Below are 25,280 nucleotides of genomic sequence, written 5' to 3' on the forward strand. Positions count from 1 at the left end.
GATATTCTGTCTCTTCAGTCAAATACTGAGCTGCTGCTGCTGCTAGTATCAACCAATAAGAGTAAACTCTGTGCAGCACTAAAAGATAATCTACCTTTTCTGTTTTTTTTTTTTTTTTTTTTTGGTTTTTACAATGTATAATCAGCTCATTGCTTTTTAAAGATCAACATGCCTCACTACAGTATTGCCATCAAGTGTTCAGTATCACAAAGATGTTAAAGCATTGATGCTCCTACTCATTCTTCAGTCCTTCTAAACATACAATAAACTTATCAGCATTATCAAGTTGTTTTAAAATTTCCCCTCTAGGTGTTTTTTTTTTTTTTACCTGAGCATTTCACATCATTAGATTCAGCATCTGAAAATATAGAAATTAATTAAAAATGTTATTTTTTTTTACATATTTCATTTCATTCTTAAATTCTCAACAATGCATATAGATGCATTGTCAATTGCGACTGATGTTTTTACTTCACACTCACCTTAATGTGTCACCAGGTTCAGTTTAGAGTAAACAGTGTCAGAACTTTCACTGGTTTTCCCTAAAAGATGCCAACAGGTAATATCACTAGTGCTTACTGTGTCCAACCATGATATAAAATCTGTGATATAATATCATTATATATAATCTCTACAGCTTCTACAGAGAGAATAAAATAATTTATTTCAAAACAGTTACATGTGTTTGACCAATTTATCTCATAATCAATTGTAATTGTAATGTAATTTGCATGCAATGCATTTTATGGATCAGAAGAATTTCACAGTGCACAAAACAGGTGTTTAAGAAAATATTGTAGTGGTGTTGTTGCTATTGAGTGTTGTGGGAGAAATTAAAATCAAAAGGGCCTTTTATCCCAGAGGTCTTCAGCTCTGCTGTACACTACTGTCAGGATCATACAACCATAAGAGCTTAGACTTTAGTTTCAGTTTACCTTTGTTTTGTTTATTTTTCTTTTGTTTCTCTGTTGATTTGAGTTCAATCTCAGCATAGGTGACATCAGTAGGTCCGCTAGCACTGTCTATAATGAACAACAGAGAAAGGAAGAAGACATTTGTATTAAATGATTTTGCTCTGCAAATATCACAGTGAAATGTTAAACAAAGATGGATTTGGTTATTTGGAAAAAAGAAAAACACTGCCTTAGTAAACAATTAACATGGCCTAATTATCATTTGTAATACCATTAGTTACCTGTGCTTATATCTTTATTAACTGTTGCATCAACAGTGGCATAAGTATGAGCAGTTCCTGTAAGAAATTATTGCATTTTTAACAATTTAAGGGCACAAATAATATGGTTTTCATGTTGACAGTGACTTAAAAAAATAAAGCACTCAGCTAATTATTTAATGTGCTATTAACATTGTAAATAACACAAGATTATTATTAATATGAATAACATAAAACAAAAGATGTCTAATTGAAATATAAATATCAGTTACACAAATATTATGTTAAACTTAAGAAGAGTGAAATGTTATTTAGTTGTAAGATCTGTTCTGTTAGTTGAAAGTTATTTCTAAGTGTCTTTACTCTCAGCTTGTAAAGATTTATGGGTGTTTATTTATGGTTTACAGGGAAATACTGACCAGACAGCACTGTGTTGTTTCCTGCTTCACTCTGGTTCTGCTCTGGTGTCTGACTGCTGTTCTGATGTTGACTGACACTAGAGGGAGACTGAGATCTTCTACCTAGTCGAACATAGAAATGATTATGTAAATATTTAGAGGAAAAGGGGTCAAAATTAAAACACAACTGACTTTTAATCCTCATTATGCATACATGTTTGAAAAATAATATAGTGCTATAATTCATGATATTTGAATCTTAACCACACATTAGATACGTGCCAAAACCCAGTGAGCTGCTTCACTGTCTACGTAAAGGCGTATCCTAAGTGAAATGGAATGAGATGAATTACTTACTTGAAGCATTTTATGTATTAAGTTATGTATGAATTAATGTATTTATTGTAATTTTTATCAGTACTTTTAAGTATTGAATGAATAACAAACAAAAAATGTGTGTAAGTTGGTCTCCCAGCCTGAGAAAAGCTCACAAGGTTTAGGAACAGGGCTAATGTCTGCAAATGAGTTATTAAATTATAATATGGCAGATGATGAACCTTTGTTGTTTCTGTAGCGCCAAAGCAAGACCAAGAAGACAATGATCAAAAATGTGACAGTCAGTCCTGCAGTCACTCCAATTTTCATTGGATTGAAACCATCAGATCCTGAGGCTGCTGAAGATGAGATACATATATTTAGATTCACATGCTGTAAATAATACAGGAACATTTTAATAGTCATAACAGGATGAACAGGACTCTCTAGAATCACACCAGCTAGAGAAAATAGGAAACATGTGTTGATTACAAATAGTAAGATCATATCAACAATGTAGTGACAATAATAAAACACAAAAACAGATTAAAAAACAAAACAAACAAAAACAAAACAAAACACGGACTCACAGTGTACAGTGATATTAACAGGATGATAATTTTCTCCGGATTCAGACTGACACCAGTACACTCCAGTGTCCTCTGGGATGGTGGAGCTGATTGTACATGTAGATCCTGTTTGTGATCCCCACACTGATGATGAACAATCTTCCAGCTGCTCATTGTCTGTGTATCTTCTCACTGTCCATCCATCAGAGTTACTCTGGTCCTCACAGCTCAGAGAGAGAGAGACAGATGTGAAGTGTTGAGATCTGCTGGGACTGATGATCAGAGAGACTGGAGGAGAAACACCTGAGCAGACAATCAATTTTTCACAAACATATTGTGGACGGGGAAAGAAGTTCTGAATTCTGAAACTTAGAGTTTGCTTTCATAGTACATTAACCTCCGAAAATATTAAGGAGAATTTGATTTCCTCCTGGTATTTGAACTCACCAGTGACCCATAGTGGTTGTTTGTTGCTGTAGGTTGTGCTATAGACTGGGTTTCCTCTCTCTGCTCTGCACACATAAACTCCTGTGTGTTTTAGAGCAGCAGAACTGACAGTGTAGTTTCCTCCAGCTCCTCTGCTGCTGTCTGAGAGCAGCTTATAATGATTATTGTAGTCTGTAAACAGTGAAAATGTTGCGTTATCACCTCAAGGAGATATTTCTATCTGATCTGACTCAATTACCCTAATCAATATATCCAGGCTGTAAACCAGGTATAGATCATGAACCATGTGGCCTTCCATCACATGATTTTTTTTGCATCAGTACAGTCAGATGCATGAATCTTTATATCAAAATCTGTGTTGTAATTTGTTTTCTTGCCTTACAATGATTCACTATGGCAAGCCTTCAATATTAATTTTAGATCAATTTAATTTAAATAAATTTCAGACTTCGTTTGTTCTTTTGTGTTTATTTCATACACAGAAGGTCTGGCTACAATATTGCACATGTGGGTTCTGTGGAGCGGTTGTGAAGCTTTGACCTGCGGAGAGTCTGCAATTAAAAAGGGAAAGCAGGGAAGTCCATGCCAGAATCTGCAGATATGACACTTAATCAATATGATGTTTTATGGTGATTACCGCTAATGATAAGAATTCCTCAAATCCCATTTTGTAACATTCAATTTTATCTTTTAACCACAGCTGGTGACAGAGATACCAAAGCTTTAAATGATCATTTTCACTTAAATAAAACCAGCTAATTCAGACCAAATGAAGCACATTATATCTTACCTGATGAAACAGTGTACCAGCTGAATGTCCAGCCTGTAGATGAGCCGTAAACCTCACAGATCAGAGTCACTGAATCTCCTTCAGTCAACCACTTCTGTGGAGAAACACTTAAAACTGCCTGTGCTCTACCTGAAATAGTAATCACTCATTAATAACATGTTAAACTTGTGTATGTTATGAAGGTATCAAACTCACTTGACACCGTCAATGTTACTGCATCACTGATGTTTGATGTTCGCAATCCTTCAGTCTCTCTTCCAAAACAGGAGTATTTACCTGTGACAGACTCATTAACAGACCTGAAGGTGTGTTCCTGTTGATTACTAAAAACACTTGCTGAACTCTCTTTATACCAGCTGTACTGCCAGCTAGTGACTCCTTCACCATCAATGTCACATCTGAGAGTGACTGTCTCTCCTCTGAATACATGTTGATCAGGTTTGATGGTCACTTTAGATTTTGGTTTTTCTGTAAAAAACAAACAAACAAACAAACAAAGAAACAAAAAAAAATCCTTGACACTTAGGTGACACTTAGAAGGAGGATTTTTTAATTCGAGGGGGGGTGGTGGTTCAGGAACACTAAGTCACCTGATCTAAATCAAAATACAAGAGCAATAAAAATCATTACGTGATACAGGGACATTTCAATAGTGTTTAATGATTTACAGTCTCACCTCTGACTGAGATCCAGCTCTTGGGTGACTCTCCTCTCTCTGGGTGTTTGCAGTAATAGAAACCCTCATGTGACTTTGAGACATTAGAGATGATCATCTCTGTAGTTTGATTCTGAATGAGTGAGCCATCTTTATAGAAATCAGCTCTGAGGTTTGGTGGGGTTGAATATTCATATAAACAGCGTAGAGTCAGAGTATTTCCTGCAGTCAGAGGATGAACAGGACTCTCCAGAATCACACCAACTACAGAAACAGAGGAAACATGAGCTAACAAATAGTAAGAACACACAAACAATGTGCCTATCAAAAAACTCACAATTAAAGCAACATATATTCAACATTAATCATGCTGAAGAGAATACCAGAGACAAGGAGAAGCACAGCTCTGAACCCCATAGTGTTGAAATGAACAGGAGGAATAACAAGAGAAACAGATGAGGAAGATCTAAGAGTGCAAATGTGAAATCAGATCAGAGAGATATGAGGGTACAAGATTATGAAAAGCCAAAAAATAGTAAAAAAGCAGAATCTTGTACTCCAAACAATATTTCACTATTATGCAGTGGCTTAAGTTTATGGAGAAGTTTCAGAGGTAACCCAAATAGGAGAGTTATGATAATCAAAACGATACTACTACTAGGCTACTACTACTAATAATTTTTCTTGGGAGAGAAAAACTTGTACTGCCTCTCTTCATTTTTTGCCCTGATTTAATTCTGGATGAGATGAGAAGCACAATGATATATGTTACGAACTCACACTGACTGTCACTCACCATCTTTGGACTCCTTTTCCCATGTACCATTGCACGCTTTGCACTTTCACCCACATCCAATCAGCAACTGTATAAATATCAGGTCACCACAATCACCCACTGCCGAGTATTGCGTTTGCCTAGCAAACCTTTCAAAGCGTTTCCTTGTTTTCTAGTCTTGTCTTGTTTTCCGTGTTTTGATTCCTGTCTGGTTTCCGATCTCTTGCCTACCATGTGGATTACTCTTTTGCCTAGCCCCTTTGAATTACGTTCGCGGATGTTACCGACCCCTGCCTGTCTGGATTACTCTTGTGAATAGCCTCTGTTGTATCTGTTTGCTGTTGCCCAACCCTCTGCCTGCCATTAATAACAATATATATATATATATTGTTATTAATGGCAGGCAGAGGGTTATATATATAATATATATAATATTTTTTTATTTATTTATTTATTTATTGCTTTTTTGAAATAAGAAAGGTCAAAGTTTGAGCAAAGGTTTACTTTACTACTCAAGGGTAGTCTAGCGGACTGAATTGAGATCATGATCTGGCTATTTAAATCCAAAACATAAAACAAAGGCTTTGTGAAATGAACAAATACTCACTATTTACAGTGATATTAACAGGATGACTGGTCTCTCCAGATTCAGACTTACACCAGTACACTCCAGTGTCCTCTGGGATGGTGGAGCTGATTGTACATGTAGATCCTGTTTGTGATCCCCACACTGATGATGAACAATCTTTCAGTCCCCATCTGTCTGAGTATCTTCTCACTGTCCATCTATCAGAGTTACTCTGGTCTTTGCAGCTCAGAGAGAGAAAGACCAATGTGAAGTGTTGAGTTCTGTTAGGACTGATGATCAGAGAGACTGGAGGAGAAGCACCTGAGAAGTCAATAAAGCTAAAATTTAAAAATCAAGTCATGTTCAGTTTTATAGCACTTTACACAATGTACACTGTTTCAAAACAGATGTATATTTAAAATATTACATTACTAATATCTGAAAATCCATAAGTCATCACTAAGTATTTCTATGTATCATTATAAACAAAATTATGCCTAAATATATTTGTCATTATGTAATCAGCAAGCAAGCCAAAGACAGCTGTGACAGCTAACAAAAACCATAAAGTGTTGAGAAAAAAAAAAAAAAAACTTGGAAGAAACCAGGCTTCACTCTGGGATCAGTTCTTCTCTGCCTATACAGTGTGAACCTAGTAGTATTTATAGTTAGCTTGCTGTATATTAATTTACTGATATATAACTAGTAGGTGGATATTAATCAAACTGTTAAAATGATTAATTAAGTGTTAATATATATGGCATATAATTTGTTGATATGCACATAGATGGAGTGTCTTGTGTTGCTGGTAAAGTCCCTCCTAGAATTAAAATGTGATCAATCACATGAAAATTAAAAATACATTTTATAATGAAAACACTCTTTATTAAATAGGTGAAATTATACATTTTTATTACACATATTTGATTATTTTCTCTCATGTCCAACACTGTTGTGCCACAATAGTTATATTTTAGTTTTTTATTATAATTTTCCACTATTAGAATAAAACTTTTTAAATTTTTGCAGCTAATTGGTCAAGGTTTTCCTTGTTAGTTTGGTCTGTTTCGCCCCTGCTAGTAGATGCAGTAACTACACCTGACAGCAAAAGTATCTTTTTTCATTGGCACCATTAAAATAGCTGTATATTATGAAAAAAAAAAAAACATCAATATCATAAAAGATCAAATTAAATTTTAGGAGTGTCTAATTTTTTCAATTTGAACTCACCAGTGACCCATATTAACTGTGTGTTGCTGTTGGTTGTTTCATAGGCTGGTTTTCCTCTCTCTGCTCTGCACACATAAACTCCTGTGTGTTTTAGAGCAGCAAAATTGACAGTGTAGTTTCCTCCAGCTCCTCTGCTGCTGTCTGAGAGTACCTCATAATGATATCTGTTGCCTGTATAAAGTGGAAATGTGCAGTTACCTCATGAAATTGAGTTATTATTTTAAGTCTTATAATGACCTTTGTTGGTATAATCAGGGTGTTCAGACTCTTTCTTTTTTTTAATCTCTATTATATTTTTAATTAAACCAGTTTATTCAAATGTTACCACATGACGGACATTATAACTTACCTGATGAAACAGTTTCAGAGTACCAGGTGAATGTCCAGCCTGTAGAGGAGCCATTAACCTCACAGATCAGAGTCACTGGATCTCCTTCAGTCAACCACTTCTGTGGAGAAACACTTAAAACTGCCTGGGCTCTACCTGAAATAGAGAAATCGATAATTAATAACATGTTAAACTTGTGTGTGTTTATAAAGAGATGATCAAACTCACCTGATACTGTCAGTGTAACTGTATCACTGTTTTGTGATCTGCGTGATCCACCTCTCTTTGCTCCATAACAGGAGTATTTACCAGCATCAGACTCATTAACGAAACTGAATGTGTGTTCCTGTAGTTTACTGAAAACACTGGCTGAACCATCTTTATACCAGCTGTACTGCCAGCCAGTGACTCCTTTACCATCAATGTCACATCTGAGAGTGACTGTCTCTCCTCTGAATACGTGTTGATCAGGTTTAATGGTCACTTTAGGTTTTGGTCTTTCTTTACACAGACAACAATAAAAATAAAAATAGTGTGCTGCTGTCATTTGACTGTAAAACATACATCCTAAATCAGATGAGACAGGTGTTGTTCTCTATAGTTGTTACAGTCATTTATAAAAGACCTGTCAGAATACATTCATTGGGAATTTGAAGACATTTTTCAACAAGTTTGATTTTGTCTCTCACTGTTTTAATTTTACAGAGAATGTACAAAAAAATATCTCGTCTTTGATAGACTGATGTTCACACCTCAGAACTGTCACATGAATAATTCAACTTGTTAAAAGGTACATTTATAATAATTAAATGTCATAGAAAATAAAAAGTCATTTTTTGGTTTGTAACAGTTACTGTAGAATCATATGTCATGAATCAAATGTGATCACCTTCAGTTTGTCCAGAGTGGATGGAAATCAGCACTAAAAACACAAAGAGAAAAACTCATTACAGTGTGAACATTGAGCTGATCAACTGTGTATTTTACAGCATCTCATAATTTTACAGCTAATGGCATACAAGTGTACAACCCCAATTCTATTATATTAAGAAATGTAAGCAAAGTTGGATCATGTCTCATACTTTGTGCCAAATTTCATGACAAAAGTGTCAAGCAAAATAATAAAAAAATTTGTTTGACACTTTTGTCATGAAATTTGGTACAAAGTATGAGTCATGATCCAACTTCGCTTGCAAAGACAAAGATTATATCCTCACCTATTTCCATTATACCTGCTGCTTACTGTGAAATGTTTCAAAACAGTTTAATTTGGATATTCTATAACCTTGTCACCTTTTTTGTCTCTGTCCAACGTTTTTGTGTTGAAGCCATGAAAATCAAAAATTGTCTATATTTACAAAATTAAATTAGAAGATGGCAACGGAAAACAATTATTATTTTTTTCTTTGTACTTTAGTCAGTTAAATAAAGTTTCAGGAGAATGAACAGACAACATATTCATTTCACAAAATGGAATTTCTGGTAATCCGAATCTGTGTTAATCCAAATAAATTATTTAAGATTCAAACTATATGAGTCTTGGTATTTTAAAGATTTGGTCATAGCAGAGAACTAGCAGGAAAGGTCAAATCAACAATCTGATCAATAACAGAGGAATAAAGACAGTCTTACTAAATTCTTACTAACTGTGTACTAGTGAATATTACAACAACAGTGATAATAACTGCAAAACAAACCAGCAGAACTGATTCAACAATATTACAAAACTCAAAAACTGAATGACTAAACAAACACACTGATCTACAGCACAACAGAGCGAATTTCTGTTTCGCAAACAGCACTAACTGCACACTTCCTCTCTCAAACTCATCTTTCACTCATATATCATGGACTAGAGCTGGATTTGAAACTCAGAGCAGCAAGAAAAGAAAAAAGAAATCTAGGAACACTAAAGCACTTGATTATTTACACAATATAATAGCAATTATCATCCACTGAAATACATTTAGTTCAAATAATACTCACAGAGCACAAGAGGAAGTTGACTGAGCTCCATACTTACCAAATGACAGACGGTTAAAGACACAGATTGTGTTAAAGACTCAAGACTTCCTGAAACCTGCAGTCAGATCTTCAGAAACATCATGACAGATTAAAGACATATAAATGTGACATATCATGTGTTACAGAAAACTTTTTGATAATGTTGAAAACCTTATAACATATTTTCATAAAATGTCACACAACAGGTATAAGTTTTCTACAGAAATGTTGTAATGACTTTGAATTAATTTGTATTATGGTGTTCTTAATGAACAAGAGCAATAAAACATATTTTGATGGCTTTTTATTGCAATTGTGAAATTAGCTGTATTTATAATTATGTACTTACATGAAAATGTAAAATAAAGTGAACAATTAAATAAAACAAACCAAACCACAACTATGAGCTCATATCTGTCTGTTTCAATTCTGTCAGGCCTCTGAGACTGATGGTGCTGAGTTTAACTAATATACTGTTAAACTATATATATATTGTACCTGTGAACACAATTTAATATTCCATCACCAAGGCAAGGGATGGGCATTAAAACAAATTTAACAATTATGAATCCATGAATCCATCTTCTTAATAATCTGAAAGAAAAGAAACCCAATTGTTTTAAGGAAGACATTATTATTTCAGCTCCCAAAGGTCTGTTCAACTATGTCAAAAGGTCATGAGTCTTTTATTTTAATTTGAACAGTTTACACTTGGTAGAAAACTACTGGTGTGAGCTTCTCTTCACATGTGGTTTATTTAGCATCATGACACCATCAACTAGAAATGCAAGCTATTTTTTTCTACTGTGCTTCCTCTTTCACAATATTCTCTCAGTTAAATATTCACACATGTCTGATGTAGGATATCTTTATAAACAAAAAAATGTTTATAAGAAAAATTAAACAATGGCTGCTCTTCAGATTTGCCACAGTTTTAACAGATTTTGTCAGTACTTACTCAACAGTATGAAACATACAGTGACCAGTGTAGTCTGCTTTGTTATATTTTTTTGCCATTTCTCTGCTTTTGTTGTTGATGTTCAGAGTCTACAGTACCTCACACACTTCAGTCATGTTTTGTGCTTCATTCAGAATGATAAATGTTAGTAAAACTAAACACATAACAATTTGAATTAGTTGAGAACCCAATATCACTGATTCTAATATTTGGTTAAAGTTTTTTTTTTTTTTTTTTGACAGTTTTTCTTAGTTGCTTAGACACTGAAATTCATTATAAAAGCCAAATGTCACAAACATAACACTTTCTAAAATATTTCTCAGAACTGTTATCGCTATTCTTGTGTTTCACAACTCTATTTAGCATTTGACACCATGTGTTCCTGTTCAGTAACAGAAATAGAACAGAAACAGAAAAAGCTTTATTGCCAAGTGTGTTCATACAAACAATGAATTTGTCTTGGTGTTAGGAGCTTCCAGTACAGAAAGTAAAAACATAGTGCAGACATACATAAAGTGCATAAAGAGAATATACAATAAATTATAAATAACAGTAGTAATACAAATATACAGAAAAAAATAAATAATCCATAGACAGATCTATGAATGTGCATATGTGCTATATACTGAAGAAGGTTTGTTGAGTTGTTTACAGTCTAGTACTGAGGTGTGTTAACTGTTCTTCAGATGGGATTTGGCTTGGGGGGGAACTGTTCTTGGGTCTGGCTGTTTTGGTGCACAGTGCTCTGTAGCGCCGATCAGAGGGTTCAACAAACAGTTCAAAGAGAGAGTGGGCTGGGTGTGAGGGGTCCAGAGTATTTTTTTTAGCCCTTTTCCTGAATCTGGAGGTGTATAGTGCTTGGAGGTTGGGTAGAGGGGTACCAATAATCCTCTCAGCAGCCCTGACTCTCCGGTGTAGTCTTCTGATGTCTGTTTTGGTAGCTGAACCAAACAGTTATAGATGAACAAAGGACAGACTCAATGGTGGCAGAGTAGAACTGATGGCAGGTTGAACTTCCTCAGTTGGCAAAGGAAATGCAGCCTCTGCTGGGCCTTTTTCACAATAGAGTCAATGTGATTGTCCCACTTCAGGTCCTGAGAGATGTTGGTACCCAGGAATCTGACTGACTGTACTATAGCCACAGTGCTCTCCATGATGGTGAAGGAGGGGAAAGCAGGGGGATTCCTCCTAAAGTCTATGATCATCTCCACTGTTTTGAGAGTGTTGAGCTCCAGGTTTTTAAAACTGCACCAGACAGCCAGCTGATCAACCTCCTGTCTGTAAGCAGACTCGTCTCCATCCTTGATGAGGCTGATGACTGTAGTGTCGTTCACAAACTTCAGGAGCTTCAAAGAAGGGTCATTTGAAATTTGTGTAGAGGGAGAAGAGCAGTTGGGAGGGAATATAATTCTGAGGGGCACCAGTGCTGATTGTGATAGTCCTATATGTGAGTTTACCCAGCCTCACTAGCTGCTGTCTGTCTGTCAAGAAGCTGGTAATTCACTGACAAATGGAGGTGGGCATGGAGAGCTGTGTCAGTTTGTCTGAAAGAAGGACAGGCATGATGGTATTACAAGCCGAACGGAAGTTCACAAATAAGATCCTTTTATAATTCCCTGTTTTGTCAAGACGTTGCAGGATTAAATGCATGTTGACTGAGTCATCCACAGATCTGTTTGCTCTGTAGGCAAACTGAAGAGGATCCAGCAAGGGTCCAGTAATGTCTTTCTGGTAGGCCAGGACCAGTTTCTCAAATGCCTTCATGACCGTTAGAGTCAAACATTAGAGTGACAGGTCTATAGTCATTAGGTCCAGTAATTTTGGGCTTTTTGGGGACTGGAATAATGGTAGAACAATTGAAGCAGTTGGGAACTAAGCACAGCTCTAGTGATCTGTTAAAGATCTGTGTGAAGACGAGTGTCAGTTGGTCAGCACAGACCTTTAGACAGGCAGGTGAAACTCTGTCTGGACCTTCTGCTTCTTAAAGACCTGGTTCACATTTTCTACAAAGAGCTTCAGCACAGGTTGAGTGGTGGGGGAGGGAGTGAGGGGTAAAACATTCAGATCGTCAGTTAGTTGTTGATTCTCTACAGACAGTAGGGGTGGTGTCTTGTACATGGCGATGTTCTTCAGACCAGTCCATTTGCTGAAAGCTCTTTTCTCAACTACTGTAAGTTTAGTTTAGAACTTAAAATAGACACTGGTATATTGGATTACACTAAGTCAAGAAGTACTGAAGTTTAATTTGGAGTGATTCAGTAAAAAAAACCTACTTTAATATTAGTGTAAAAGTTTGACCACTGAAGCTTGTTGTCGTGAAAAGGGAAGAAAGAGTCAATCAAGCACTGTATTTCAGGGTACACATTTATTCAAAAGTTGAGTGAACATATATTGATTCTTTTTTTTTAAATCCTTCTTGTTATTTTCATTTAAATGAATGTATTGTACATTAAATTGTACAGTTTGAATTAATGGGCAGAGTTTTACAGAGAGTTGCACGTTGTCAGAAGCATTATAAAAGTCAAGGATCACTGATTGATTGTAAGTAAAATCACGCCGAGAGACACACTTAAACAAATCTGGGTCTTAGCATCAATAATTCCAAATGGTAGATACACCTAAAACTGGAGAGCTTGTTTTTGGTAATTAAAAGAGATAATAAGCAAATAATGACAATTAAAAAAACTACAGTCAATTAGCCAATAAGCAAACAAAAAAATCTGTTAACATTAACAACAGTGAGATGCCAAAAGGAGTTGAAATAATGCAGTTTCCACTCTCAAATTGTGACTTTTACAGTATTTAAGCATGTTCAGACTAGAGATCGACCGATATGAGTTTTTCTATAGCTAAAGCCGAAATTTAGAGGTCAGGGTCAGTCGATGCCCGATATGTGCTGCCGATTTTTATGGCCTATTTTTAGGGCCGATATCTTGACGTTCTTCCCTTTATTTGTATGCTAAAATGTCACACTAATAATAAGTGGGTGCACATCATAACTTAACATCATGAACAATGAACACAATGAACCATCTTTCGGATCTTGATTTTGTGCACTGATCACTTAGGGTGTACTCACTTTAGGGTGTACCAGCTATTTTGACAATAATGGCTGTATGTTGAGTACTTTTCGGGGGCCAGTAAATCTACAAGCTGCACATTGACTATAAAATATATCCAAGTTACATTTCTATATTGTTCCTTGAGAAGATATACTAAAATAGTTGCTGAAATGTGAGGGGTGTACTCACTTTTTAAAAAAATATAAAAATATAAAAAAATATTATTGTCATGATCGGGGCTGTGGGTCTCCCTTCAGCCTCCTGAGGTCGCTGTTTCTACACTGCACTTCCTGATTGCATTCACCTGTCTTTGTCATTAGCACTGATTCACTCACATCTGTTCACTATTATCTGGTCTTTAAAAACTCTCACCTTTCACTCCTGCTTCATGGCTGCATTGTCTTCTGTCTTCTGTGTATTTTGTGTTTCAGATCCTGGCTCTTGACCGTGTTTCTTGTTTTGTTAAGCTTATGTTTCAGTTTATGTTTAGTCTGCCGTGTTGGCTTTTTGTTTGGTTTGTTTTGTTATAATTCTCATTAAAACATCTTTGTATTACGTGACAGAATGCAGCCATCAATAATGGGTCCAGCGGGGAAGAATTTTTTTTTTGAGGCGGCGGTCGGGGCGACGACCATTCCCTCTGCTCCCAACACGGAGGGGATGTCCTTTGAGGCGGCGTCGGCAGCGCGCTTCAACTATATCTACGCCTGCCTGGCGATGGATGCCCGTGTCGCTGAGGAGATGCGAAGGTGCCCCTTCTTTGCGGTGGGGGTGGAGACGGAGTTTCGTGGGAAGGCGGTGGCTTCCACTTTCTCTGTTCCTGACGCGGCGGTGACCGCGCTCTCTGTTCCGGACGTGGCGGTGACCACTCTCTCTGTTCCTGACACGACGGTGACCGCACTCTCTGTTCCGGACGCGCCGGTGACCGCTCTCTCTGTTCCTGACACGACGGTGACCGCACTCTCTGTTCCGGACGCGCCGGTGACCGCTCTCTCTGTTCCGGACGCGCCGGTGACCGCTCTCTCTGTTCCTGACACGACGGTGACCGCACTCTCTGTTCCGGACGCGCCGGTGACCGCTCTCTCTGTTCCGGACGCGGAGGTGACCGCACTCTCTGTTCCTGACGCGGCGGTGACCACACTCTCTGTTCCGGACGCGGCAGTGACCGCTCTCTCTGTTCCTGACACGACGGTGACCGCACTCTCTGTTCCTGACGCGACGGTGACCGCTCTCTCTGTTCCTGACACGACGGTGACCGCTCTCTCTGTTCCTGACACGACGGTGACCGCACTCTCTGTTCCTGACACGGCAGTGACCGCACTCTCTGTTCCTGACGCGGCAGTGACCGCTCTCTCTGTTCCTGACACGACGGTGACCGCACTCTCTGTTCCGGACGCGGCAGTGACCGCTCTCTCTGTTCCTGACGCGGCAGTGACCACTCTCTCTGTTCCTGACACGACGGTGACCGCTCTCTCTGTTCCGGACGCGCCGGTGACCGCTCTCTCTGTTCCGGACGCGGCGGTGACCGCACTCTCTGTTCCGGACGCGGCGGTGACCGCGCTCTCTGTTCCGGACGCGGCGGTGACCGCTCTCTCTGTTTCTGACGCGGCGGTGACCGCTCTCTCTGTTCCTGACACGACGGTGACCGCGCTCTCTGTTCCGGACGCGGCAGTGACCGCTCTCTCTGTTCCTGACGCGGCGGTGACCGCACTCTCTGTTCCTGACACGACGGTGACCGCACTCTCTGTTCCTGACGCGGCGGTGACCGCGCTCTCTGTTCCTGACGCGGCGGTGACCGCACTCTCTGTTCCGGACGCGGCAGTGACCGCTCTCTCTGTTCCTGACGCGGCAGTGACCGCTCTCTCTGTTCCTGACACGACGGTGACCGCTCTCTCTGTTCCGGACGCGCCGGTGACCGCTCTCTCTGTTCCGGACGCGGCGGTGACCGCGCTCTCTGTTCCGGACGCGGCGGTGACCGCTCTCTCTGTTTCTGACGCGGCGGTGACCGCTCTCTCTGTTCCGGACGCGGCGGTGACCGCGCTCTCTGTTCCTGACGCGGCGGTGACCGCACTCTCTGTTCCGGACGCGGCGGTGACCGCTCTCTCTGTTCCTGACGCGGCGGTGACCGCGCTCTCTGTTCCTGACGCGGCGGTGACCGCGCTCTCTGTTCCTGATGCGGCGGTGACCGCTCTCTCTGTTCCGGACACGGCGGTGACCGCGCTCTCTGTTCCTGACGCGGCGGTGACCGCACTCTCTGTTTCTGATGCGGCGGTGACCGCGCTCTCTGTTCCTGACGCGGCGGTGACCGCTCTCTCTGTTCCGGACGCGGCGGTGACCGCTCTCTCTGTTCCTGACGCGGCGGTGACCGCGCTCTCTGTTCCTGACGCGGCGGTGACCGCGCTCTCTGTTCCTGATGCGGCGGTGACCGCTCTCTCTGTTCCGGACGCGGCGGTGACCGCGCTCTCTGTTCCGGACGCGGCGGTGACCGCTCTCTCTGTTTCTGATGCGGCGGTGACCGCGCTCTCTGTTCCTGACGCGGCGGTGACCGCGCTCTCTGTTCCGGACGCGGCCATGACCGCTATCTCTGCGCCTGAAGCGGAGGCGACTGCGCTCTCTGTTCCGGACGCGGAGGCAACCGCACTCTCTGTTCCGGACGCGGAGGCAACCGCACTCTCTGTTCCTGACGCGGCGGTGACTGCGCTGCACGGGCCTGGCCCGCCATCCCTCCCCCTGAGTTGCCTTCCTCCGTGCCTCCTCCATCCAGACTTTGGGAACGTCTGGGAGCCGTTCCGTAGGGAGGGGGGTACTGTCATGATCGGGGCGGTGGGTCTCCCTTCAGCCTCCTGAGGTCGCTGTTTCTACACTGCACTTCCTGATTGCATTCACCTGTCTTTGTCATTAGCACTGATTCACTCACATCTGTTCACTATTATCTGGTCTTTAAAAACTCTCACCTTTCACTCCTGCTTCATGGCTGCATTGTCTTCTGTCTTCTGTGTATTTTGTGTTTCAGATCCTGGCTCTTGACCGTGTTTCTTGTTTTGTTAAGCTTATGTTTCAGTTTATGTTTAGTCTGCCGTGTTGGCTTTTTGTTTGGTTTGTTTTGTTATAATTCTCATTAAAACATCTTTGTATTACGTGACAATTATGTGCCGTTTTGTAATGGAATTATTCCAACTGAATGCGAGATGTGGATGAACCCAAGTAATGAATAATGAATAATAAAGATAATGAATTTCAAACGAAAGTGACTGAACCAATCATGTTTTTATTAATATAAGTAGCCTACATATACATACAATTTTATATAATATAGAAGTTACGTTAGGCTATTTTTATACTTCAAACTGAAGTTAATGAACCAATCATATTTTTATTAACAAGTACATATGCATATAAATTGATATAGCCTAATACATAGGCTACAGAAGTATTATTTTGAACACGGTGCCTTCTTAAAGAAGGACGAGACCAACTTGTTGGTCTGTACTGTCGCGGTGTTGGTACAGTGTAATTTGCTGCTAGCAACATCTTAATGTTTATCGTTAAAAAATAAACAGTTATACTGTAAATGTGTCACACCCCCGGACTTTCATGTTGGTTTCTCCCATTTTCCCCCGCAGTTCTGAGTGTTTTTGGTTTCTCCCTCATTGTCTGCACCTGTGTTTGTAATTAGTCTGTCTATTTAAGGTGTGTGTTTTCCCCTGTATTCTTGTCGGTCTTTAATGTTACCACTCCGTGTTCCTGTGTCTGCCTGTTTCCCATTGGATTTATTAAATGTACGTCTTTTATTTACGTCGTTGTTCGTGTGTTCCTGCCTGATCTGTGACAGAGAGACCTCCAGTGAAGGCGCCGCCAGAGCGCCCTCTAATGACTGCGCCGCCAGAGCGCCTTCCAGTGACTGCGCCGCCCGAGCGACAGCATCATGGAGTGCCTACGGGGTCAAAACTGCTGATCAGGTGCGTGAGCCGGCCATTACATCTGCGACGGTGGAGTGCTTCGTGGAGCAAGAGAGGGCGGTAGAGAGCCCCGTCCACTGCACCGCCACTGGGGGTGAGCAAGAGCACAACTCTGGGGACTTAATTGACTGTTTCACGGAAATACCCATCTGCCTGGATTTCCCTCCCACCCTCCCTCTTCTGCCTAAGCCTGAATCTCCGCTGGTTCCGCAAAGCCGTCCAGAGTCACCGCTGGTTCCGCCCAGCCTTCATGAATCCCCGTTGTCTGCTGTCTGTCCCCTTGCTCACCCTCAGCCCACCATCTGTGCGGTGGGTTTGCCGCGGGTCTGCCAATCTCCATCGGTGTCATGGCTGGAGGATCCCTCACCATCGCCTCCAGCCTCGGAGTCCTGGACTCCGCCTCGGCCCTCCGACCCTGCGACTCCACCCCGGCTCTCTGCTCCCTCGTCTCCGCTGTCGCCCGTCGGTCCACCAGCTCCATCGTCCCTCCGGCTCCACCCTGGTCAGTCGTCGCCCCACCTTCGCCTCTGGACTATACTCCTCCGGCTGTGCCTCGTCGCTCCGTCCCACCGGCTCGTTGGACCTCCTCCCTCCCGCGGGCACAGCCTCGGCCCTCTGTCGCTCCGGCTCCACCGCGGACCTCCGGATCTCCATCTCCGCCTTGGTCGCCAGAGCATTGGTATCCGCCTTGGCCCTCCGGATCCGCGGTGTCACCCAAGATCTTTGGCTTTCTGTCTCCGCATCGGGCTCTCCCACCACCTGCTCCGCCTCCGTCGGTCGGCCCCATGGAGTCGTCAGCCTCTCCTCCACCATGGCTCCTCCCTCCATCGGCTCCACCTTGGAATTCCATCATGGCTGAGTTCTGGGTCCCACCTGGCTCCTCCTGCTCCAGTCCCTTCCTGTCACCACCTTGGATCCTCCCTCCCGTCACCACCCTGGACTCCATCTTGTGCCCTCCTCCCGGGAGTCCGTCCTACACCAAAGCCCCCTCCTAAGACTTTGTACTGTTTCTTTTTGTCTGTTTGTCGGCACGAGGACGTGCCTTCCGGGAGGGGGAGGTAATGTCACACCCCTGGACTTTCATGTTGGTTTCTCCCATTTTCCCCCGCAGTTCTGAGTGTTTTTGGTTTCTCCCTCATTGTCTGCACCTGTGTTTGTAATTAGTCTGTCTATTTAAGGTGTGTGTTTTCCCTGTATTCTTGTCGGTCTTTAATGTTACCACTCCGTGTTCCTGTGTCTTCCTGTTTCCCATTGGATTTATTAAATGTACGTCTTTTATTTACGTCGCTGTTCGTGTGTTCCTGCCTGATCTGTGACAAAATGCTGTTAGATAACGTGAGAAACACCGTAATAGTGACCATAACCAGATACTAATTGTCATATTTTTACGTTTTTAATCTTTCTCTCACTGTGGGAGATTGAATGAGTTTCAGTAAAGACTGCATTCAAGAAATACGAAAAAAAAAGTATGCTGAATGCAATTCGTTGCCTTGTGTTTTTTAAACACTATTTTCATCTTTTCTATTATGCCAAATGCCATTTTTGCTTGCCTTTTATAATATTCAGTTATGTTGTATATTTGAATATCATAAAATAACACAAATAAATTACTTTTTTCTTATTTAACATTAAATCGTTAAATCAAAACATAAAAAAGAGAGTGTTTGATCATATCCAAATACACATTCAAATGTATTTTACCTTAAATATCAAACTAACTGTAATATAAATACTATATTAGAAAATGTTATCTTTTAAATGGTCAGGATCATTATTGCACATATTATTTAGTACAAAAAAAAGCCTCCTCAAATATTAACTAAATAGAACTGAACTATATATTACAATTATTTAATTGAATAAAAGTTACGTGTTTGGTCACATTTGACTGCCAAAAAGTATGAGAACATATTAATTATGTCTCTTTATCACTGCCCAGAATAAAATGCGATTGTAAAGCGTATTCAGAGAAGTTATCAATACACAATCAATGCACATTATGTGTTAATAATTACTCGAAATTGCTGCAAATATAGTAAAACTGCTGTCTATCCTACTTAAACCCATTCAAACACATTGACAGCGCCTAGTTGTTTGGAACTATTGGGCGCTCCACGAACCACGTGACCGCGCGGCGGCGAGATCAAAGCGTGTCGTAACTCTCTTTCTCTATGGCTCTGGGTATATCTAAAAAAACAAAAAACAAGATGCTGCAGCCAATGAGCAGCCGGCGGATGACTCAACCTCGCTCCACGGACAGTTTTTTATGTTTCATCAGACAATAACTATTTAAGATTTTGCTTCAGTATAATTTTCGGGACAATTAGAGCGGGATTCGGGATTCGGGACAGCAGCTTAGATTTCGGGACTGTCCCGAATTTTTCGGGACGTCTGGTCACCCTAGTTTCGTAGTACACTGTAACGAACTGCTGTAAAAATTACAGCAATATTTTACAGCAGTGGGTTGTATTTCTTATAATACAGCATATTGCTGTAAACCGCAGTGCATTCTGGTAAATTTCAAATCTAAAGAGGCTGGATTATCTTCAACGGTCGACAACAGTACATTACATTTAAACACTTTATCTTTCACTATGAAGCAGCATAGATCGCTCCAGTTGATGCTAAAAGTCTCCTAATATGTTTACATGTTCTATGAGCTGTTTAAAACAGAGTAAGTTCATAATAGAGTCTTAAGGAAACATATGAGAGTTTTTAAATATACTATTTTATTTACACTTTTAATAAGAAGATCAGTATTGATGGCTTCATTCCTTGAGAATGATTTCACATAATTTGTTGAAGTTACTGTACACTTTCAAATGCAAAGTCCCAGTTTGAGTAAGCTAATTTCTAGCACATACAGGGTATTTGTTTGTGTTAATAATATAATTAACCTTTGTGATAGCACTTTGTCTCATGTAAACCCATGCAATATTGCAATGTGTTTTGTAACTTGTAGGATTTACATTCAGACTTGAGTGAATATGTAGCAGGAAGTCTTTATACATCTGACTGATGAAGCTGATTGGTGCAAATGCACTTTATTTGTGTTTTATATACGTAAAATAGGTGGGACAGAGAATGCATTAATTGTAAAAGAAATGTACTTGAGTTTAAATGATTCAATAGACGTAATCTGGAGAAAGAAAGGTGTGGTCCTGTGTTCCTTGCCTCTCAGTCTTTCATTTATTTTACAGATCACAATTCTTTTTGTTATTGTGACCACCGTGTCTGGGATCCGTAACACATAGCTATTGAATCATATGAAGCATTGCATCACTTATATTAAGTACTGATAAATCAAGTGTTCAGTATCACAAAGATGATAAAGCACTGATGATCCTGGTCAATCTTCATCCTTTCTCAACCTAAACTCATCAGCATCCTGGGATTGAAAGGTTCTTCTCTGGGCATTTATTTACCTGAGCATATGTTCATTAGATTCAGCACCTGAAAATATAGAAGTAATTTCATATAGATAGATAGATAGATAGATAGATAGATAGATAGATAGATAGATAGATAGATAGATAGATAGATAGATAGATAGATAGATAGATAGATAGATAGATAGATAGTTTTTAGTTTGATACTCACCTTGATCTGTTTCCAACTTCAGTTTAGAGTAAACGCAGTCACAACTCTCAGTGTTGTTCCCTAGAACATGATGCCAGCGGTGATATAAAATATATAATTAAGTATGTTATTCATTTTATTTAAAAAATTATGTTAAAACAAATGAGCTCTGTATAAACTATAATTTTCCATGCAATGAACCTTATGGTTGAATTTAACAGTGAACAGCCACAAACTGGTGTTCAGTAAAATACTGTGGTGAATTTTCTTACTATTTAGAGTTGTGGGAAAAATTTAAATCAAGAAAGCTACTGTCATGATAATAAAATCATAAGTACAGAGACTTTTTTTCAGTTCACCTTTGTTTTCTTTCTTTTTCTTCTGTTTCTTTGTAGATTTGAGTTCAATCTCAGCATAGGTGAGTTCAGAAGGCCCACTTACACTGTCTACAATGAATAATAGAGAAAGGAATAAGACCTTGATAAAAATGCATATAATAGTAAAATAGTTACTGATATACTGATAAAATAGTTTAAATTACATTAGTTACCTGTGCTTATGTCTTTATGAATCGTTACATCGACAGTATCATAATTATGATCAGTTCCTGTAATAGATTAATATTAATTAATTTTCAATATATATTACTCACTTTTTGTAATTTTTGCGTCTTATGCTTATAAAACTGTTCACACTGACACTGACTTAAAAAACCAAAGCACTACAGGTTAATCATTTAACATGATATTTTTATTCTAAATTATGGATAATACAATATATTTTATAAATACAATTTTTGATCAGATGTCAGACATGCAAATATCATGTTAAACTTTTGTGAAATGCTATTTAGTTAAAAGTTATTCATAAGTGTCTTCAGTCTTAGCTTGTAAGATGTATGGGTGTTTATTTATAGTTAACAGTTAAAGACTGACCAGACAGCAGTGTGTTGTTTCCTGCTTCACTCTGGTTCTGCTCTGATGTCTGACTGCTGTTCTGCTGTTGACTGACACTAGAGGGAGACTGAGATCTTCCACCTAGTCAAAGATACAATGATTATGTAGAACTATTGAGGAAAAAAAATCTCCTTTAGTCATACATGTTTGGGAATGACACAAATGTTTTAGTGACATGTTTTGTCACAACAGGGCTGTAACCACCAATACCGAATCGCTACATTATATTTCTCAGCAACAATTTTAACTAAATCCACAGCTTGTTTTAAAGAGAGAGATGCATAGATGCAGGTAATTCACACACGCAACTTTCATCCCTCTTTTTTGAGAAAAAAAAAGTCAAATAGCTTGCATCACTCGACACTCAGCCATTGTCCACTTAACATTTCTATCGTAAAACAGTTGACTAATATTAAACGATTTGCAAATTCCATCTTACCTCACTCTTTTTCAACATTAAATTGACACCTCATACTGGATTTTTGTGCTCTGCTTGTGTTAACAGTAAACCCTGCCTACTTTGATTTAATGCAGACCAAGCTGAATTTGTACCTTTTTTGTTGTTGTTGTTGTTACAGCTTTGCTTTACAATACTGAGCAATTAACAAGCCTTAATTTGGCCTTCAGACTGATCAGCTGAAAACTCTCCAGAAACATTCTAAATCAAGCCAATATACCAGCTTTACCAGGTTGGGATACCAGCTAAGACCAGAAAACCAGCTTAGACTGGTAGGTTGTTGGTTGTAGGTTGTCAGCAAACAAGGTTTAGGTTCAGAGTTAGTGTCAGCAAATGTGTTGTTGAATTTTTAAAATGGCAGATGATGAACCTTTGTTGTTTCTGTAGCGCCACAGCAGGACGAAGAAGACAATGATCAAAAATGTGATCAGTCCTGCAATCACTCCAATTATCATTGCACTAAGACCTTTAGATATTAATGTTCTGGAGGAAGCTGAAATACAGATATTTTACATTTAGATTAGTGCTGTAAGTTACATAGAAACAATTTCAATAGTGTTTATTGATTTACACTCTCACCTCTGACTGAGATCCAGCTCTTGGGTGACTCTCCATCTGGGTGTTTGCAGTAGTAGAAACCCTCATGTGACTTTGAGACATTAGAGATGGTCATCTCTGTAGTTTGACTCTGGATGAGTGATCCATCTCTATAGAAATCAGCTCTGAGGTATGATGGGGTTGAACGTTTATATAAACAGCGTAGAGTCAGAGCGTCTCCTTCAGTCACAGGATGAACAGGACTCTCCAGAATCACACCAACTACAGAAACAGAGGAAACATGAGTATAAATAATACGATTATATAGACAATATGCTTAGAAACCAAATTTTTTTTTCTGACTAAAATAGATTATTAGTACCTCTTACCCATTCAGTGTTTTTTGCCTACTGATGCTTCCTGCAGTTCTTAAATCAACCTGATTTATGCACTGATTGTAAACATCCAGTGAAATAAATGAATACAGAAACAGACTTACTGTGTACAGTGATATTAACAGGATGACTGTTTTCTCCAGATTTAGACTGACACCAGTACACTCCAGTGTCCCATATGCTGGTGGAGTTGATTGTACATGTAGATCCTGTTTGTGATCCCCACACTGATGATGCACAATCTTCCAGCTGCTCATTGTCTGAGTATCTTCTCACTGTCCATCTATCAGAGTTACTCTGGTCCTTACAGCTTAGAGAGAAAGTGACCAATGTGAAGTATTGAGTTCGGCTGGGATTGACGACCAGAGAGACTGGAGGAGAAACACCTAAGAAGACAATTACAGCTCTAAATTGGAAATATTTCAAAATAAATTTAACCATAAAAACTCTCTTAGACCTAAAACAATTTGTAGGCCTATTTCATTTTTTTCCTTTAAGTTCACTTATAATATTAATAACACTGTGTTCCATTAATAGTCAAGTTTCAGTTTTTAATGACCATCTACTGGAGAGGAATTTTTGAATTCAGAAACATACATCATGTTTTCATAATACATGAAGCTATCAAAACATCACCGAAAATGTATGATACCATATGACACCAGATGCATAAGTCATTGTATCAAACACTACACTCACACACGTGGATGTTTCAGGAGTGTCTCAATAAGACGGATTCAGTTTAAACTCACTAGTGACCCATAGTGGTTGTTTGTTGCTGTAGGTTGTTTCATAGGCTGGGTTTCCTCTCTTTGCTCTGCACGCATAAACTCCTGTGTGTTTTAGAGCAGCAGAACTGATGGTGTAGTTTCCTCCAGCTCCTCTGCTGCTGTCTGAGAGCAGCTTAAAATCATTACTATAGACTGTAAAAAGCAAGAATGTGTGTGTCACGTTAATAAGGGAGGTCTGGGTCCAAATGCAGGGAAAAAGGGTTTTAATGAAAATAATAACAAAACAAACCAAAAAGCCAACACGGCAGACTAAACATAAACTGAAACATAAACTGAACAAAACAAAAAACAAGGTCAAAGGCCAGGATCAAGAACACAAAATACACACAAGACGGAAGACAATGCAGCCATGAAACAGGAGTGAAAGGTGAGAGTTCTTATAGACCAGATGATTGTGAACAGATGTGAGTGATCAGTGCTGATGACAAAGACAGGTGAATGCAATCAGGAAGTGCAGTGCAGGAACAGCGACCTCGGGAGGCTGAGGGAAGACCCACAGCCCCGATCATGACAGTACCCCCTCCCTACGGAACGGCTCCCAGACGTTCCCAAAGTCTGGAGGGAGGAGGAACGGAGGAAGGCAACTCAGGGGGAGGGATGGCGTCAGGAACAGAGATAGCGGTCTCCGGCGCGTCAGGCACAAAGATAGCGGTCTCCGGCGCGTCAGGCACAAAGATAGCGGTCGCCTCCGCGTCAGGTACAAAGACAGCGGTCACTTCCGCGTCAGGAACAGAGAGCGCCGTCGCCTCCGCATCAGGAACAGAGAGCGCGGTCACGGCCGCGTCAGGAATGTCACAAGCGGTCGCCGCTGCATCAGGAACAGAGAACGCGGTCACGGCCGCGTCAGGAACAGAGAGCGCGGTCGCCTCCTTGTCAGGAACAGAGAGCGCGGTCACGGCCGCATCAGGGACAGAGAGCGCGGTCGCCTCCTCGTCAGGAACAGAGAGCGCGGTCACGGCCGCGTCAGGAACAGAGAGCGCGGTCGCCTCCTCGTCAGGAACAGAGAGCGCGGTCACGGCCGCGTCAGGAACAGAGAGCGCGGTCGCCTCCTCGTCAGGAACAGAGAGCGCGGTCACGGCCGCGTCAGGAACAGAGAGCGCGGTCACGGCCGCGTCAGGAACAGAGAGCGCGGTCGCCTCCTCGTCAGGAACAGAGAGCGCGGTCACGGCCGCGTCAGGAACAGAGAGCGCGGTCACGGCCGCGTCAGGAACAGAGAGCGCGGTCGCCTCCTTGTCAGGAACAGAGAGCGCGGTCACGGCCGCGTCAGGGACAGAGAGAGCGCTCACGGCCGCGTCAGGAATGTCACAAGCGGTCGCCGCCGCATCAGGAACAG

At 40.5% G+C, this 25,280-nt stretch overlaps 1 protein-coding gene and 1 pseudogene across 1 annotated transcript; both read right to left on the bottom strand.

Annotated features, from left to right (window-relative positions):
- Positions 1-483: 483 nt before the first annotated feature.
- On the bottom strand, positions 484-9,266 carry LOC141332531 (Fc receptor-like protein 5). The gene is made up of 13 exons (XM_073837660.1): positions 9,236-9,266; positions 8,139-8,171; positions 7,478-7,750; positions 7,271-7,405; positions 6,922-7,092; positions 5,731-6,012; positions 4,370-4,612; positions 4,027-4,038; positions 2,130-2,243; positions 1,594-1,695; positions 1,196-1,252; positions 936-1,022; positions 484-542 (listed from the first exon to the last, which is right to left on the bottom strand). The coding sequence occupies exons 1-13, from the start codon at positions 9,264-9,266 to the stop codon at positions 484-486; spliced, it is 1,599 nt and encodes a 532-aa protein (XP_073693761.1).
- Positions 9,267-12,152: 2,886 nt separating this feature from the next.
- The window catches only part of LOC141298402 (Fc receptor-like protein 5), a 45,258-nt pseudogene continuing 32,130 nt past the window's right edge, over positions 12,153-25,280 (bottom strand).

The sequence above is a fragment of the Garra rufa genome, chromosome 1 (assembly GCF_049309525.1).
Source record: "Garra rufa chromosome 1, GarRuf1.0, whole genome shotgun sequence".
Taxonomy (NCBI): Eukaryota; Metazoa; Chordata; class Actinopteri; order Cypriniformes; family Cyprinidae; genus Garra; species Garra rufa.